The sequence below is a fragment of the Balaenoptera physalus genome (assembly GCF_965194825.1).
Source record: "Balaenoptera physalus genome assembly, chromosome: 6".
Taxonomy (NCBI): domain Eukaryota; kingdom Metazoa; phylum Chordata; class Mammalia; order Artiodactyla; family Balaenopteridae; genus Balaenoptera; species Balaenoptera physalus.
In genome coordinates, this window is record NC_138885.1 from 138,022,434 (window position 1) to 138,038,335 (window position 15,902).

The 15,902-nt window shown below is 67.8% G+C and overlaps 1 protein-coding gene across 5 annotated transcripts in view; it reads right to left on the reverse strand.

The window, feature by feature from the left end:
• KIF1A (kinesin family member 1A) overlaps nucleotides 1–15,902 on the reverse strand; it is a 93,072-nt gene that overhangs the window by 41,358 nt on the left and 35,812 nt on the right. For 4 of the 5 annotated variants that reach the window (XM_082465297.1, XM_082465296.1, XM_082465295.1 and 1 more), the window contains exons 8-22: nucleotides 15,377–15,454; nucleotides 15,015–15,080; nucleotides 14,525–14,542; nucleotides 11,881–11,956; nucleotides 10,563–10,641; nucleotides 9,771–9,913; nucleotides 8,026–8,159; nucleotides 7,024–7,103; nucleotides 6,707–6,782; nucleotides 4,351–4,430; nucleotides 3,966–4,072; nucleotides 2,986–3,069; nucleotides 1,052–1,232; nucleotides 897–969; nucleotides 606–699 (exon numbers count right to left, since the gene is read on the reverse strand). In XM_082465297.1, coding sequence (XP_082321423.1) covers nucleotides 606–699; nucleotides 897–969; nucleotides 1,052–1,232; nucleotides 2,986–3,069; nucleotides 3,966–4,072; nucleotides 4,351–4,430; nucleotides 6,707–6,782; nucleotides 7,024–7,103; nucleotides 8,026–8,159; nucleotides 9,771–9,913; nucleotides 10,563–10,641; nucleotides 11,881–11,956; nucleotides 14,525–14,542; nucleotides 15,015–15,080; nucleotides 15,377–15,454 — 1,369 coding nt within the window. Of the gene's footprint in view, nucleotides 1–605; nucleotides 700–896; nucleotides 970–1,051; nucleotides 1,233–2,985; nucleotides 3,070–3,965; nucleotides 4,073–4,350; nucleotides 4,431–6,706; nucleotides 6,783–7,023; nucleotides 7,104–8,025; nucleotides 8,238–9,368; nucleotides 9,396–9,770; nucleotides 9,914–10,562; nucleotides 10,642–11,880; nucleotides 11,957–14,524; nucleotides 14,543–15,014; nucleotides 15,081–15,376; nucleotides 15,455–15,902 lie in introns of all 5 variants that reach the window. The other variant, XM_082465293.1, reaches the window with a different exon arrangement.

The window sequence follows — 15,902 nt, forward strand, 5'->3', positions numbered from 1 at the left end:
GGTCCTGAGAGTCGGGCTGGAGCTCAGCAAGGACCTGGGGGGCAGCAGTGGGGCGGGGGCAGGAGGGCAGACTGGGGCTTGTCCCACACACCCTCTCAGGTGGACGAGTCCAGACGGGGGAGGCCTGGTCACGTCAGCACAAAGGTCCCGACCAGCTGACCGGAGGCCGAGCTGGACGTGAACACCCTGCCCCTAAGCCATCCTCGGGCCCCGGGCAGCAAGAGGTCAGCCAGTGGGCCGCCCAAGCAAACGTTCCCACAGCGGGTCCCAAGGTGTGGAGCAGAGACATTGTCCGGGGAGGAGCACCAGCCTCCATCGGGCAGGACAGGGGTGAGTGGACGCAGGGCACCCGCCTGGGAGCGCCCACCCCGCCCCGTCCTCCTCGTGCTCCAGGCCGCCCCCGCCACAACCAGCAGGCGTGTGCACACACGTGTGCGTGTGTATGCACAGGTGCTTTCCTGCTGCAGCACAGCCTCTTAAATACTGCCTTCAGGCCAGGGACCCCAGGGCAAAGCTGCCAACCAGCTGACCTGCAGGGAGCGGCCCGGGGCCTCTTCCCTGAGACCCCTCCCCAGCCCACCTCCACGCTGGACGAGCTCCCTCACCTTCATCCCCCGGCTCCTCCTCCTCCTCGTTCACCTCCGGGTAGAACCGGGCGCCCATCTGCTTCTGCAGGGCCTCCAGCTTGCTCTCGTAGTCCTGGGCACAGACGCAAGGCCTGTGGTGCCACGTGGACACCAGACTGTCCCCAGCCCTCCCACCCGGGCCTGGGCCCAGGGCGCCCGGACGCAGCCCCACCGCAGCGAGCGCTCGGGCAGCCAAGCACAGGGCCGGGCCAGCAGGGACCCTGGGTGCCCTGAGCCCCGCGAGGGGCCTGGCGGGCGGGCCGCCCTCACCAGCCTCTGCTGCTCCAGTAGGTAGGTGGCCTCCTCGCGCTCCCGGCGATACTGGTCCTCCAGCTCCTGGAGCCTGTAAGAGCGCGTGGGGGTGAGGGCGGGCCGGGCGACGGCGGGTTCGGGGGGCGCCCTGGCGGCAGCCCCTGGGGCCTCACCTCTGCTCCATCTCCTGCTTCATGTCGATGCCCTGCTTCTCCAGCAGCTCACGCTGGGCGAAGGCCCAGTCCACGGGCTCAGCGGGCGTCTCCGCGCAGGGCGTGCGCTCACGCTCCTGCCTTGCCTGCTCAGGGTGGTTGAACCGGAACACATGGCTCTTTCCCATGATGATGCGGTTTCCTGGGGGACGGAGGCGAGGCCAGAGTTGGTGGACCTGTGGCCTCGGGTGGTCTCGGGGGTGAGAGGGGGGAGGAGAAGGGAAAGAGGAGGAATGCAACTGGGGTCCTAGCGTTGCCCACCCCTGGGAGGGCCTCCAGCTGCCAGGAGCCGGCCCCCCGGGTCCTGTGCCCACTGTCACCCTCGCCCCCGCCGGGGGGCCACCTCCTCCACCAGGACCTGAGCGGGCCTCCTCACTCTCCCCGGTTCCACCCCTCGGCCCCTCCCCTTTCAGTAGCAGCGATGTTGGCAAAACACAGTCCTGGGGCTTCTCCACAGTCCCGTCCTCTCCACAGCCCCACAGGTACCACCCCCGGGCCAGCCTGGCCTCCTGCTCCCGTGCCCTGGGCCTTGGCACTCCCCTACCCGAGGGCTGGGGTTGGCCCCCTCTTGCAGGGCCCCCTCCTGCCGGGAGCTTCCCTTCCCATCTGTCCCACCGACGGAAGCAGGGCAGGGGTCTGCGTGTTTCCAGAGCCAGGGTCCACCCTGTCTGCAGGACCCTCCAGGGCACACCTGTCCCACGAGGGCAGTGCTTGCTGTCTCTGGATAGTCCTGCCAGTGGGGGTCTCTTTGGACGGCCTAGGTTCTTTCCAACTTTCTCCAGGAACCTGAGCTCTGCCTTGAGGCCTGCAGAGCTGGTTCAGCCCCTCTACCCACAAGAGAACCCAGGCCTGCAGGCTGGTCTTCCCCAGGCCTCCCTCAGCTCCACCTCCAGCTCCCGAGTTCGGCCTCCCCTCCCAGCCCGGGCCCTGCCCCGAGCCCGCAAACACCAGGCCCCATCGTGAAACAACAGCGGGGAGAAGGACACTCTGGACCTGCCCTTGCCCAGCTCAACCGCCCCATCTCCCCACACTGGCTGCCAGGCGAGGACGCCAGCCACTGGCAGCCACACGAGGCCCATGAATCCAGGACGCGCAGTGTGTCCCTCCCTCAAAACATCCCTCGGGACCCCAAAGGCAGGACCCTGAGTCCTGGAAGCTAAAAACAAGGCCCTTCAGGGTGGCCGGAGAGATCTGGACGTCAGGCTGCCAGGCGTTACCCTCCTAGGCCTCCCATCCCCTCTGCACCTCCAGTTGGGGAAGGGGAGGGTCCCCCTCAATCTCAGCAAAAAGTCACCCCAGCCAAAGTTGACACGATGGTCAGTGCTGTGTGTCAGTTTGGCCGGGCTGGGGAGCCCAACGGTGCACCTACAATCACGTGACCCCAGGACAGGAGACCACCCACCGTTACACAGGTGGGCCTCCCCCCGTCGGGTGAAAGGCCTCAGGAGCTAAACTGAGGCTTCCCTGAGGAGGAAGTCCCACCTGTGGATTTCACACGTGCCTGTCCAGCCCTCACCACCTCCTGAACCAATTCCATTAAATAAGTCTCTGGATAGATGGACAGACAGACACATCTCCAGGTGTGTTCTAGAACGTGAGGATACGAAGCGGGGGGCCGGCGTCCAGAGGCCAGTGCAGCGCGCACCCCGCTGGCTGCTCCTCCGTTCCCCACCGCGCCCGTCCCACCGGGGCTCTGGGACAGGCGCCCCACCGCCCGGAATCCCGCCCCGGCTGGCCTGCCGCGTCGACTCGGCGCCGCTGGAGCAGCCTTCCCCCCCACCGCCCCGGGCCTGTGTGCTGCCTGGCTGGTGGGGGGCGGATTGGGGTGCCGCACGAGCAGGAGGGGCGCGCGTGCAGAGCGGGCGGGGCAGGGGCCACCCCTGCCCCCACTGTACCTGACCGCAGGACACTGGGCTCCGTGACTTTCTTGCCGTTGACGTAGGTGTCTGCCCCCTCACAGGGCTCCAGGGTCACCACGGCTATAGGACAGATGGGGGCACGGAGAGGAGGACCGTGAGGGGCTGTCCTCCTGGCCGCATCCCCGTCTGAGCCCAGCAAGCCCCACTCAGGGTCGGGGGCAGGGGGCACGACCCACCTGGCCACCTGCCACCCAGGCGCGGCCCCCGCCAGGCCCCTCTCCTCCCTGTGGCACCTGGCTTGGGCCTCGAGAAGCCGGAGGGGCCTCTCAGCCCCTCACAGATGAGGAAAGTGATGCCCAGTTGGGAGGCTCACGGGCCCAAGTCAGAGGTGGGGAGGCCGTGCTGGGTGACCGCCCCGTCCTGCAGGGTCTCCAGGTGGGATGGAAAACAGTGGCTCACATGTCCCCAGGAGTCCCAGAGCCCCTCCTGGCTTTGGGCCCACCCACTGAGGGGAGAGAGAGCTTCGGGAACAGAATTCTGGGAGAACCAACGTCCGCAACACTGTTTAAGGCCACCACCCTGAAGTGGCCTGGTCACAGAGGGGACTTTGGTCACTGGTCTGCATCCCAGAGGCTGTCCAGACGCCTGCCCTGATCTCGGGGGCCGTGGGCACTGGGACAGCCCAGCAGGTGCCTTCTCGAGAAGGAAGGGTCATGCCCAGAACCGGCAGTGGGGACGGAGGCCCGAGGGCAGGCCGGCCAGGGAGATGGACAGATGGCCGCTCCCAGCCCACGGGAAGGCGTGGCCTAAGAATCACCGTCCCTTCGATCCAGGCTCAGTGCCCTCCCGCCCGTGAGCACCCGAACCAGCCCCTGTGCAGGGACGGAGCTGCATGTCCCCAGCCCAGCCTTCAGAGCACCTTTCGGGGGGGGCCGGGGGGCTTCCGGGACTGAGTGGGGAGCCAGGAGGGCGACACCAGCAGCGCCGGATAGGGGCGGGGCCGGGGGAGGCCATACCTTCACTGCCCCCTCGGGAGTCGCTCCGGAAGACGCAGTGCTTCTCCTTGATGAAGTGCCCGCTCAGGACTATGTCCTGCCGCTTCTCTGCGCCTTCCCGGCCCACTCTGTGTGTGTGGTGCAGTCATCAGTGCCGGCTGGACCCACGGCACCACGACGCCACCCACTGGCCTGCCTGGTCCCCCTGCAGCCCCCAGGATGCCCAGCTCTTACGGGAAATGCCTGGAGAGCACAAGCGGGGGTCCGGGGGACAACCCCCAAGCGGCCTGGCCTGGGGGAGCCACACTGCCCAGAGGGGCCCACAGCACCCCTGCCAGCAGATGCCCGGGCTCAGCGACCCCTCAGTGGGGGAGCCCACCCCTCCCCTCACCCCGCCGACCCCCACCTGGTGATCCCATCCTTGATGTAGTAGAGAAGGCACTCAGACATGAGCGGGTCCTCATTCAGGTTGACGAGATGCGGCGTCTGCAGAGATAGAAGGGTCACCTGTTTTTGCGGGGAGCGGGAGCCCGGCCCGGGCTGCCTGCTGCCCTCTCTCTCCCCAAGACCTTACCGCCACCTGCCCTAGGCCTGGCCTCTCGGGGGACACAATATCCTCCCAACCTGGCAGAGAGGAGAGGAGATGTGAAGGAAATGGCTCCTGAGAAGGAGACTTTGATGGGGACCCCAGAGTCTTGGTAGGACAGTTGCCAGGCGGCACTTGAGGGGCTGGGCTTCGGGAGGGGCTGGGACCCCAGCTCTGAGCGCTTGAGGGCCCAGGGAGTGCTCGGAGGCTGTGGTAGGCCCTGGGATGTGCAGGGCAAGGCTGGGTCCCATGGGGCCTGGGCCTGGTCCTCCATCCTAGAACAGGGCTGCAGGTCCCCATTCCAACCGGGGCAGCCAGGAGCTGAGGGCCCCGGGATTAGGACGCTGGGCAGGGAGGGGTCGGGCCCTGGATGCCAGGGAGCAGAGAGGCTGTGAAAAAAGTCCCCCTGAGCCCCCCAGGTCAGACGCCCACACCTGTCCTAACCACGGGTCTACCAAAGCATGACCCAAAGCCAAGGTGACCACCTCTCGCCAGCTGCCCCGTCTAAGCACTGCCCTCGGCTCCCCACCCCATCCCGTGCCCAGGGCAGCCACTGCAGGCTCTGTCCACTGGGCCTTGGACCAGCACCCCCTATCTTCACTTTCTCCGCTGCTCTCACCCGGGGTCTCTGGGCCCCGACACTTCCTGACCTCACACCCGGTCCCGGGCAAGGATCCTGCAACATGCCAGAGGCTGGAACAGCTTCCTGTTTCCCACCTGGCACCTTGGGGCAAGCTGCCCCCACCCTGAGCTACAAACCCCTCTAACACCCCTGCACAGGGTTGTGGACACCTGGTCATCAGACACAGGACAGACCATCCACAGCGGCCCCTTCCCCTGAGCACAGAAGGCGTCCAGCCAGGAAGGGCCTGTGCTCCCTCCACGGGGCCAAGCGGGGGACCCAGCTGGCCCATGTGCTTCTCCAGAGTCCTGGGGACCCCACTGTCCTCCCACTCCTGGACAATGTCCAGACCCGGGGCCACCAGCAAATCCCTCTGCCACCAATGAAGCCAAAAGACTGCACAGCCAGTCTCCCGAGGACACCTGTACCCCAGCTTCGCCTGCCCACCCCGGGGCACTGTGCCCAGAGGCAATGCAACGGCTCAAGAACAATGCATTCTAAACGAAAACCAAAGGCCTGTCCAGAAGGGAGTGAAGTAGGACCCCACCAGGGTGCCACCTGCTCCCCGCCCTGCCGAGGTCCTCCCAGGCACCCCTCCTTCCTGCTTCTAGGCCTCAGGTGCTCCCTGGGCCGGAGTGCATGGGTGCAGAAGGAGCCTGAGGAGCCTGGCCCTGTCCCCAGGGAGCAGCCACCCTAGCGGATGTGCCCATTGTACCAGCGCCCCGTGCTCCTTTTCCCTTGGGGCCCCAATGGCTCAGCGGGGGCTCTACATGCCGCCAGCTTCGGAGACTGGCAAACAAAGAAACGCTTTGCTGGGGTGAAAAGTCAGCCAGGCACTTCCTCACCAACAAGGCAGCAGGGGCAAGGCCTGCAGAGTCCCGTGCTGGGGTCAGAACAGACCGCCACTGCCTTCCAGGAAGGCTTCTGGGCTTGAAGCTAAGCTCCTAAGGGCTCTAAGGGTCTGGCAATCTTTGGGGTGGGTGCATGGGTGTGTGGGTCTGGGCCCTAGAATCATGCAGAGACTTTTTCTCTGATGTTCACGCTTCGCCCCATCTGAGCTACTGAACAGGGGGTGGTGCTCTGCTCCATTTGAGGGCCGGGGCCATGGGCAAGCTGGGCCTGGGTGGGAGAAGAGGGGTCCCTGCTGGGACAGCCAAACCCTACTTTAGCCAATCTCCGAGAGGGCAGCTGGCTCCCAGCTCGTGTCCAGCCAGGCCCTGCCCACGAGGGGTGCAGGCTCCTGGGGGGTCCAGGCCCCACCCGTTTCAGGACCCCGGTCTCACCCCAACCTCAGGGGCCCAGTCCACCCCTCAGGCAGCTAAGTGACCTCTCCGGCGCCCTAAGGCCATAGAGACAAACCACCATGAGGAGGCAGGGTCTAGGCTCCGCACGGGGAAGGCATGGCTGCGGGGGAGCCTGGCCGGGTGCCTGGAGTCGCTCTCCCTGCTCCCAGGAGGACCCTGCTGACCTTCCAGGAGCTGACACCCTGCCAGGGGCCGCAGGTCCCCCAGCCCTGTCCACATCGGGGCAGCCCAGAGAATGGCCGGCTCCTACCTTTTTGGGAGAGAACACCCCCAGGGTGCCGCCGTCCTCCCTCATGGCCACGCCCATCTCGGCCAGCAGCGCTTCCCTGGGGGACAGAGCGAGGTCAGCACCCACACGATGTTTCATCTGGTCAATGCGTTCAGGTGCCCACTTGAGGGACTGGTCCCCTGACTGGGAATCAGGTCAATGGGGCCATTGGTGACGGGGGGGGGGGTCACTGGATGAGAGGGGACAGGTATGTCCTGCACTGGACGCGGCCACCCCTGGGTACAGGAGCCGAGAGCTGAGCACAGGGCTGCTGCCGGCCCCCCGCCCGCACCGCCCACCTCTCCATCCGGATGGCTTCCGTCCGCCGCAGCTTCTCCTCCCACGTCTCGTTGAGCTCAGCGATGATCTTCTCCGTCTCCTGGGGAGCAGACAGAGCAGAGCGAGGTCAGGGCAGGCGGCAGGCAGTGGGCAGAGGCCTGGGTGCCAGGCAAAGAGGAGGCGAGTAGCCGGGCCTGCAAGGCCCGACACCCCAATTCCCAGGTCCATCCAGGCTGCTCGAAGTCTGAAAGATCAAGGTGAAGGGCTGAGAGCTAATACGTGCAAAGGACGCGTGTCTTTCCTGTGGACACACCCAGAGAACAGAGAGAAAGGCAGAATAAACCCAGAGGAATAAACAAACACGCGGGGAGACGCTGACACCGGTTCTGAGGCTCGGATGCCCCTGGACCACGGGTGAGACGGACGACACTTCCCACACCAGCACCGCCTCCCCATTTCCTTCCCAGTCCCCACATTCCAGTGGGCCTCTGCACCCCAGGTCCATCCCGGGTGGACGCCTCCCACACCCCAAGTGGGACCCTATCCCCCCAGTGGAGCCCCCCACCTCAGGTGGCCCCAGGCGGGCCGCACAGCCCACCCCTCATCAGCCCGGGTCTGGCGCCTGTGCCGTTGTCCCCTCTGTCTGGGCTCGCCGTCCACCGCTCACACCCACACCTTGTTCCCACTCGCTGAAGGAAGCCAGTAACCCAAACCCTAAATGCAGCCGCCCGTGGCCAAGCCAGGAGGGTGAAGACCACGCAGGAGCAGGTATAAGCACGGAAACCCGGGAAGGAGGACACAGAGGCCCTAGGACCCCCGCCCTAATCAGCAGATGGGCCCCGTGGTCCTGGACAGGGCGCACCGACCCCCTGGATGGGGTGCTTGGGGTCGGGGGCCGAGACGCACCCCGCGTCCCCCTGCACGGCTCACTTCACCTCTGACCAAGCCCCTCCGCCTGCGACCATCCAAGAGGAGGGATCTTGGCCTAGCGCCCACCAGGTCCGAGCCCGGCCCTGCCTCACCTTCAGCCTTTCTATGGCCTCTTCACTGCCCGGGGCAAACAAGATGCGCTCGTGCAGGCTGGACACAGAGGCGGCACGGCTGGACAGGGCCGAGAGCGAGGACGAGGGGCTCACGCCCACCAGGGCGTTGGTCACTGTGGAGAGATTGTCAGGGGCTGGACTCAGCTCCGCCCCGCCACGGTTACGGTTATTGTTCTCAAGGTCGGACACGTCTACGGGAGGAAGGGGGGCAGACAGACGGGAGGAGAGAAAAGAAAGACCAAGTTGGGAAAAAACAAGAGGCAGGAAAAGAGAAGGTAGCAAGCAGGGACCACGAGCTGGGCGCCCGGACGAGCACATGCAATGCTGCCCCCGCCACGGTGCGGCTGCGCCGCCAGGTCCCTCGGCATCCCCGCCCGGGGCCTGCGCTCCCCCCGCACACATGCCAAGCCTGCGGGCCACCGGCCTCCCTGCCCTCCTGCCCACCGCCCTTTGCTGTCACTGCCCGGCGGCCCCCCTGCACCCAGACCCTGACGCTCCTCCTCATCCTCTCTGCCCCACGTTGCACCCGCCACCCACCAGCCCGCCACGCACCCTGAGCTGTGGGCGCGGGCGGTGCTGTCCGCCCCGCTGAGCGCCCTGGCTGAGCCGTGGACTGTGGGACCTCCGAGGGAGCCCCCACTCCTCCACCCCAAGAAGCTGCTCTAGCCTCCCTGCCCCCCAAGGCCCGGGAGTTGGGGCTGCCACACCCCCTGGGGTGGGAGGTGCCCAGGCCCCTCCTGGCAGAAGCAGACACACGGCAGAGCAGCGGCAGACGTAGGACAGCACGGGCACTAGGGAAACTGAGGGCGCCCTGTGGCCCCTGGGCTGGGGAGGCCCCAGCACGTGCCCCTGCCCAGGGAGCCGGGCCCACAGCCAGCGGGAGACGCAGGCTGGGAGGACGTGGCAGCATTCACACTCCTGGCGTTTCCAGGGGAAGGGGCCTTGGGGTGGGTGGGGTCAGAGGGGGGCCGGAGCCAGGAGCCGGGGATGGACCCGGCCCTGTGAGCTGTCCCAGCCCCTGTGCTGACATTCAGGCCTCTAGGAGCACGGCAGGCAGAGAGCCTGACCTCAGCCACGCTCGGCCAGAGGAGGCCTTGACTGCCCCGTGCCTCCCTGTTGCCTCAATTTCCCAGCAGACGCGGGGGTGAACCAGGATCACGGCTCGCAGGGTGCCGTGAGAGAGAGGGCTCAGGTCCCCCAGCCCCCAGAGGGGGAAGGCCAAGGAGGGGTGCGTGCGCCCCGCCCCCCCACCGTGCTGCCCTACGCCCCGCGGGGCCGGGCCAAAGCAGGGATGCGCAGAGAGCAGCGGAGGGGATACACACATTTGGTTCCTCCGGGCACAGTGTTGGCTAAGGGGGGGGAGGCGAGGGGGAGAGACAGAAACAGAAGAACAGGTTTGTCTCCAGAGGGCGCCGTCGCAGGCCAGGCATCAGGTAGGGTGGCGGTGGTCTTCAGCGGGACGGGGGGACAACCCCAGCACCGCAGCTGGCCGCTGTGGCTTCCGGGAAACCGTCACCAGCCTGCTTGGGCCAGCGGCAAACCCAAACCGTGCAGCTCCCCAGGCCCAGCCCAGAACCCCGGCCCCCCACCCAGAGGTGGCTCCGCCTGGAGCCCGGAGCAGAGCCTGGCCTCGGGCCAGAGGGGCCGCGAGGGCAGTGGGACCTGCCCCAGCCCCACAGCCCCGCTGCCCTGCCCGGGACGGGCGGGCGGGCGCAGACACTCACTGTCGGCGATGTCACCGAGACCCTGGGCACACAGCAGGTCCCGCAGCCGCGTCACCTCATCCTTCAGCTCGCGGATCAGCTTGTTGTTGGGGTCCTCGTTGATGACGGCGTTACAGCGGATCTGCTTGGCCCGGTCCGCGTACCTGGGCGGCAGAGGGGGGTTGGGGGCTGTGCCGCCCAGCGGCCAAGGGCACCCGGAGCCCCGCCTGCGCCCACCTGCAGGGGCATCTCCGACAGGGAGTCACCAGGGCTACCGACCTACAGGGGGGCTTGCCACTTGGGGAAACCGAGGCCCTGGGAGGGGAAGGGACAGGGTGGAACCTTCTCCGCACGGCGAGGCCTCCGCACCTGGACTTGTGGTCCCAGGTGGACGGTGCGAATCTAACCTGCACTCCAGCCCTTTGCGGTGGCAGCCAAGATGCCAGAGCGCCGAGCCAGACCGCTAAGCTGCTTCCCGCAGCCCGGGACGGCCCCTGGCCAGAGGGACCTTCAGACACGCCTGTCCCCCCGTGGCTTGTTAAAGACCCTGGTGGCTCCGTGGACCATGGGTGGGGGCGAAACGCTCAGCCCGCGAGCCCAGCTCTCCTGGTCAGATGGCAGGGCCCTGGGCCACTCGAGGCCACAAGCGGTGGGAAACGGAACGGGGCCCGAGAAGCGCCAGGTGCCCTGCCAGCCATTTGGAGCCTCAAGAAGTCCAGGTGAGCCGGCCCTGCAAGGAGGCACCTAGAGGATCCACTACTGCCCAAGCCGGCTGGTGGGGGACAGGGAGGGTCCACCCCCCTCGGGACACACCTCAGCGTGCTCAGTGTCTCATCGTAGTTGATGTCTGCGGGGCTCAGCGCCGCCACCATCGCTGTCCGCGAGTTCCCGCCTGTGGGAGGAGAGCAGGTGGTCCCAGCGGGGGGTCAGCCCCACTGCTGCACCCCCCCCCCCGCCCTCCCCCCGCACAGGTGTAGCTGGGAGGTGAGCAGACAGCAGGCGGCCGGCCTCCCTCACCGAGCCGGGCACCTTGCTCACTTTTCATCTACATAAAACCATGCTTCTCTGACATTTGGGGTCACATTACAACCAGCAGGCCTCCCCCTCCCCATAATAAAGAGAAAAGTTGTGGAGAGTTTTATGGCCTTCACTACAAGGACTATTTTTGTCCCATAAAAATTTCACTTTTATCTTTCCTATTTGGAACACATTTCCTGATGTTTCAGGTCAGATTCCCAGCTCGGGTCACATGGATCCCGGCATCAGGAAACGCACGGACCCACAGACCTCAGGGACCTGTACAGTCCCGGGGACCACATCTCCAGGGTGTGGCCTCCACACAGACTGCGAGGTGACACTGCGAAGGGCTCAAGGTGCCATGCTGTGAAGGGCCTCCCAACCCACCCTGGGGCGGGACCTGGGTGTGGCCCTGGGGGAGAGGCCTCCCTCCCGGCCGCGTCTCAGGTGAAGGGACACTCATTCCTGTGATTCTCGTGTCCTCTCTCGGGGGGCGCACCTGCCCCCGGGGTCTCCCATCTGCCCTCTCCTCCACCGGGTGGCCTGACACTGCACCCGACGCTGGCCCGAGCCGGGGACCAGCTAGGCTGGTTCTGGGGTGCAGGGTCCAGCCATGCAGCCGAGGAAGGCTGGAGACCCCCAGCTGTCCACGTCCATTGGGTCAGCCCGGGGCTCAGTTTACGTTCCTGGGTGTCAGGCCCCCACTGTAAGTGTAGGTGGGGAGGACCCCAAGGCCATTTTGGGTGGGAAGACATCGGAGTTGGGGCGTTTCCGGCTCCGTCTCCCCATCCGTCCCACTGGCTCAGAGCTCAGGTGGAGGGGAGGAGGGGGAACCAAGGCAGCCCCCCAAGAGCCAGCCAGAGGGCTCCCCAGAATCACCGAGGCCCAGAGGGTGGCCTCGGTCTGGGCGTCACAACCCTGAGCCAGCAGCGCCGACACGGCGGCTGCTCATCTGCAGCCCCAAGAGCCACCCGGGTCCCCGGCTTGTGTCGGGCCCCCGGGAGGAGACCCCGGGCTCGCTGCTCCGCCCGGAAAGGATGGGCACCCTCCTCGGCCGGGGAGGACAGGGCGGCGGCCGGGCCGGGTGGCGGATCCGGGTCGGGCGAGTCCTCACCCAGGTTTTCCCGGAGAAGCCAGGTCAGCACCGAATCTCTGTAGGGAATGAAGTCTGTCTTCTTCTTCTTCTTGTTCTGCAGGAGAGGAGCGTCCAAGGTCAGCCCCGAGCCCACCGGAGGGGCAAGGAAGAGGGGCTCAAGCACAGGTGAGTCCCCGAGGTCCAGGCTGCCTGGGGCTCAGGGCGGGGCCCGCTCCCAAGGCCTCTCCAGCCCACCCCAAGCCCCAGTGCCTCCGCTCGGGCTGCTTCAGGGACTTGCCAGCACGTTCCCTGGCCTCCCCCTCCTCCGTCACCACGGTGTGTCTGGGCCACACCGCCGGCCGAGCCCGGGCGGGCTGATGCCAGTGGCCAGGACCAGTGCCTCCACACTCCGCGCCGTCAGAAGGACCAGCGCGAGCCCATCGGCCCACAGACGCCGCCAGCAGCTCTGCCGACTGAGGGGAAGAGACCCCTCGCCTGCGGGAAGCCCTGCGGGAAGCCCTGCGGGAAGCCCTGCGGGGCCCCCTCCCCGTGCAGCCGCCTCCGCCAGGCCCGGGCCCGTCCCGCCTAAGCGGCTCCAAAGCCCCCAACAACCTGGTCCCCCTCCCCACCCCCTCGCCCCGTCAGGACGAGGCCCCCTCAAGCGCCACTAATCGTGACACAGGGACTTCCCCATGTCCCTCGTTCGTGCACATTTTTGCTTCCGGAGCGTCCGCTCCGCAGCGGCCCCCAGGGCCCCGCAGGGCGTCCTCAGGGTGCAGACGCGGCATCCCCGAGGGGAGCCTGCAGGGCCCGCGAGTCAGGGCCGCTCCCGGGACCCGCCACTGGGGGGCGGGAGGAAATGCCGCGCGGCTCCCCCGCGAGAGAGCAGGTGTGGGAGCGTCTGGCCACCAGGGCGCAGCTTCTTTCCCACTGCAAACTTGGTGAGTGAAGAGACTCTACTTGTATCGCGTGTTTTGATCACTTAACCCCTGAGGGTGAATTCCCTGCCACGTTTGTCACATTCTCGTTCCCACACTAAACGCCCCACGGTCACCCGGTCACCCCACGAGGAGCCCAAGCGGCGCCTCTGGCTCGGTGGCTCCCTCACACGTTCCGCCCTCCACTCCGCCTGCCCGGCCTCGAGTGCCTCAGCTCCAGGACCTTCGCCACCCTGACCCTCCGCCGTCCCGCCGGCCGCCCCCCCTGCCAGCGGCTCCTCACACCGCGGGCGCATCCAGCTGCAGTCAGCCTTCCTGAGCCCGCGGCCAACCCATGGCCGCTTCCGCTAGATCACGGTCAGCTGCTTCCTGATGGCGCTGGGGAGCAGGTCAGGCCCGGCCCTCTGGCCTCATCACCCACGGGCCCCCGCGCTCCCGGCGCTGCCCCCAAACCGGTCTCGCCCTGTTCCTACGAAGCCTCCATCACAGCTGCTCACGGCCCCTTCCTTGTTCCCTCACACGGTTCCCCACACCGTTCCCCAGAGTTCCGCGCAGCTCCTCCCACTCCCTTGCCGAGCGCCTCTCGCGGCTCATCACGCGGTTCCTCGGCACTTCCTGCACTTCCGCCCGCAGAGTGCCTGCCCAGAGCACCAGGCTTGCAGCGCAGCCGTGCGCACAGCTCCTCCCAGGGCCCCGGCTCCCACACAGTCCCCGCGCCTTTCACGCACAGCCGCTCAGTCTTCACACGGCTCCTCACGGTCCCCAGAGTCCCTCCGTCTCCTCAGTTACCCGTTCACTTCCCCCAACACGGTCCACACTGGCCCATAATTCGCCACACAGCCCATCTCACAGGTCCTTGTGCATCTGCCCCCGAAGCGTCTCACGGCTCCTCACACGGTGCCACCCGGCGTCGCGGTTTCCGCACTCTCTCACCTCCTCACAGAGCTCCTCACAGCCCCTCCCGGGACCCCCGCCTCCGAACGTGCGTCCCCCCACGTCTCCTCACACACATCCGCACGGTTAGCTCCTCTCGGGCCCCCACGCGGCTCCCCCCGCGCCTCCTCGCGGCCCCTGACGCCCGACTTCGCCCCCCGCTCCTCACGCGCGTCCTCACGCACGTCCTCACGCACGTCCTCCCGCGGCTCCCCTCGCGCCTCCTCGCGGCCCCTGACGCCCGACTCCTCCCGCCGCTCCTCACGCGCGCCCCCACGCGGCTCCCCCCGCGCCTCCTCGCGGCCCCTGACGCCCGACTCCTCCCCCCGCTCCTCACGCGCGCCCCCACGCGGCTCCCCCCGCGCCTCCTCGCGGCCCCTGACGCCGACTCCTCCCGCCGCTCCTCACGCAAACCAAGCTCCTCCCACCTGGGCACCTCACACCCCTCGGCGGGCTTTCCAACGGCAGGGTGAGTGCCCACCGGGTGCTCCTCAGCCCGCCCTGGAGCCACGGCTCCCGTGACGCCCCCGGCCCCCAGCCATGCTGACGAGAGGCCGCCGTCCTGCTCAGGGTCACCCTCACAGCCCAGTTCTGTCCTCTGCGAGGCTCACCCCCGTTCGTTCATCATGACCTCATTTCCCGCCGTCGCTCATCCACCCCCGCGGCGCTGCTCTCCCCGCACCGGCACCGGCCCAGCTCTGATCGGGGCTGGTGTGTCCCGCGGCTGCGCTGCTTCTCAGGCTCCCCCCACACCCGCCCGAGAGGGCTGAGACCCCCCGACTCCCCGAGAAGCGAGGAAAGCAGGTGCTTACCTTGTTGGGCCCAGAGTCCTGCAAAAGCAAAGGCAGAGTCTGAGGACGGAGCGTGCTGGGCCCAGGGGCGAAGGGGTGGGAGGAGCCCAAGCACAGCCGGAGCCCCCCTCGCCACACTGCCTCCCCTCCACCGCCCACCAGGCCCAGCCCCTCACCCCGAGGGTCCCGGCTCCCCCTGACAGACAGCCCGGGGGGCCACCCAAGGTCACTGCCCCGCCCGCAGCCCAAGGCCACCCCCAGGGCCCTGTGGGGAGGTGGCACATCCCCATTTCACAGGTGGGACAACTGAGGCTCGGGAGAGTGACAGGGTCATGGCTCCATCTCCAACCCGGGGACCCCCCTCACCTCCAAGCCTCTGGGCTTTTCCGTGAACCTGGCCCCACAGCAGGGACCGGTGGCCGCTCCCGGATCCCCCCAGCAGGGCAGGACGGAGGCGCCCGCTGTCCCCCCACCCCGAGCCCAGCTGTCGCGGCACTTGGAGCCCGCTCACCATCTCGGCCAGCGCGGAGATGACCTTGCCCAGGGTGGTCAGGGACTTGTTGATGTTGGCTCCCTCCTGCGTAGGGAAGATGAGGCCGGGCGTCAGGAGGCCTCAGGCCCCTCGCTCCGGCAGGACCGGGCCTGAGCCACTCGGCCCTGATGGAGGCCCAGCGCCCAGCCCTCCGCCGTTGACCCTCCCCGCTTCCCCGTCCCACGAGAGCAGGAGCAAAGGGGGCGCCCACCCGAGGCCGGCCCGCCTCCCCCGCCCCCAGGGTCTCGGTCCTTGCTCCCCGCCGCCCCCTGGCCCTGGAGCCGCTGGGCGTCAGGCCCCGCCGGCAAGCCGGAGGGGACCCTGGTGGGGGGCGGCCCTACCTTGAGGCGCGTGCCCTTGGCCCCTGTGGAGTCGGCCCGCTCGCTCCCGGCCAGATCCACCAGGCTGACTTTGCTCACCTGCGGGGACACGTGTGTCACGTGCAGGAGCTGTGACGCTGCGTGGGCCCCCCCTCCCCGGGGCCGGAGCGCCCAGCCCTGCGGAGCACAGCGACCTCTGCTCTCAGCTCTCCCCGCTCTCCTCTGAGGAGGAGGCCACCTTCCCTGGGAGGCTGCACGGCCTGCCCCCAGCAGCTGGCACCTGCTGTGCCCTGCCTGCTGGCCGCTCTTCACCCGCATGTCACTGTCGCTGTCACCCGTGCCACAGACCAGGCTCATCGTGTGGTGGGATCTGAACCTGGCTCCGGGAGCCCCTTCCCCCACTGCCCGCTGCCCCCGGAGCCGCCCGGGCCCTGGGCAGGGGCCCCCTCCCCCAGGGGCCCCCTCCCCCGCACTCGCACAGCCCGGGCTGGGCAGCCGCATGCACCCGGGGAAGCCCAGGGCTGCGGGCAGGAGCCGCCTGGTGGGA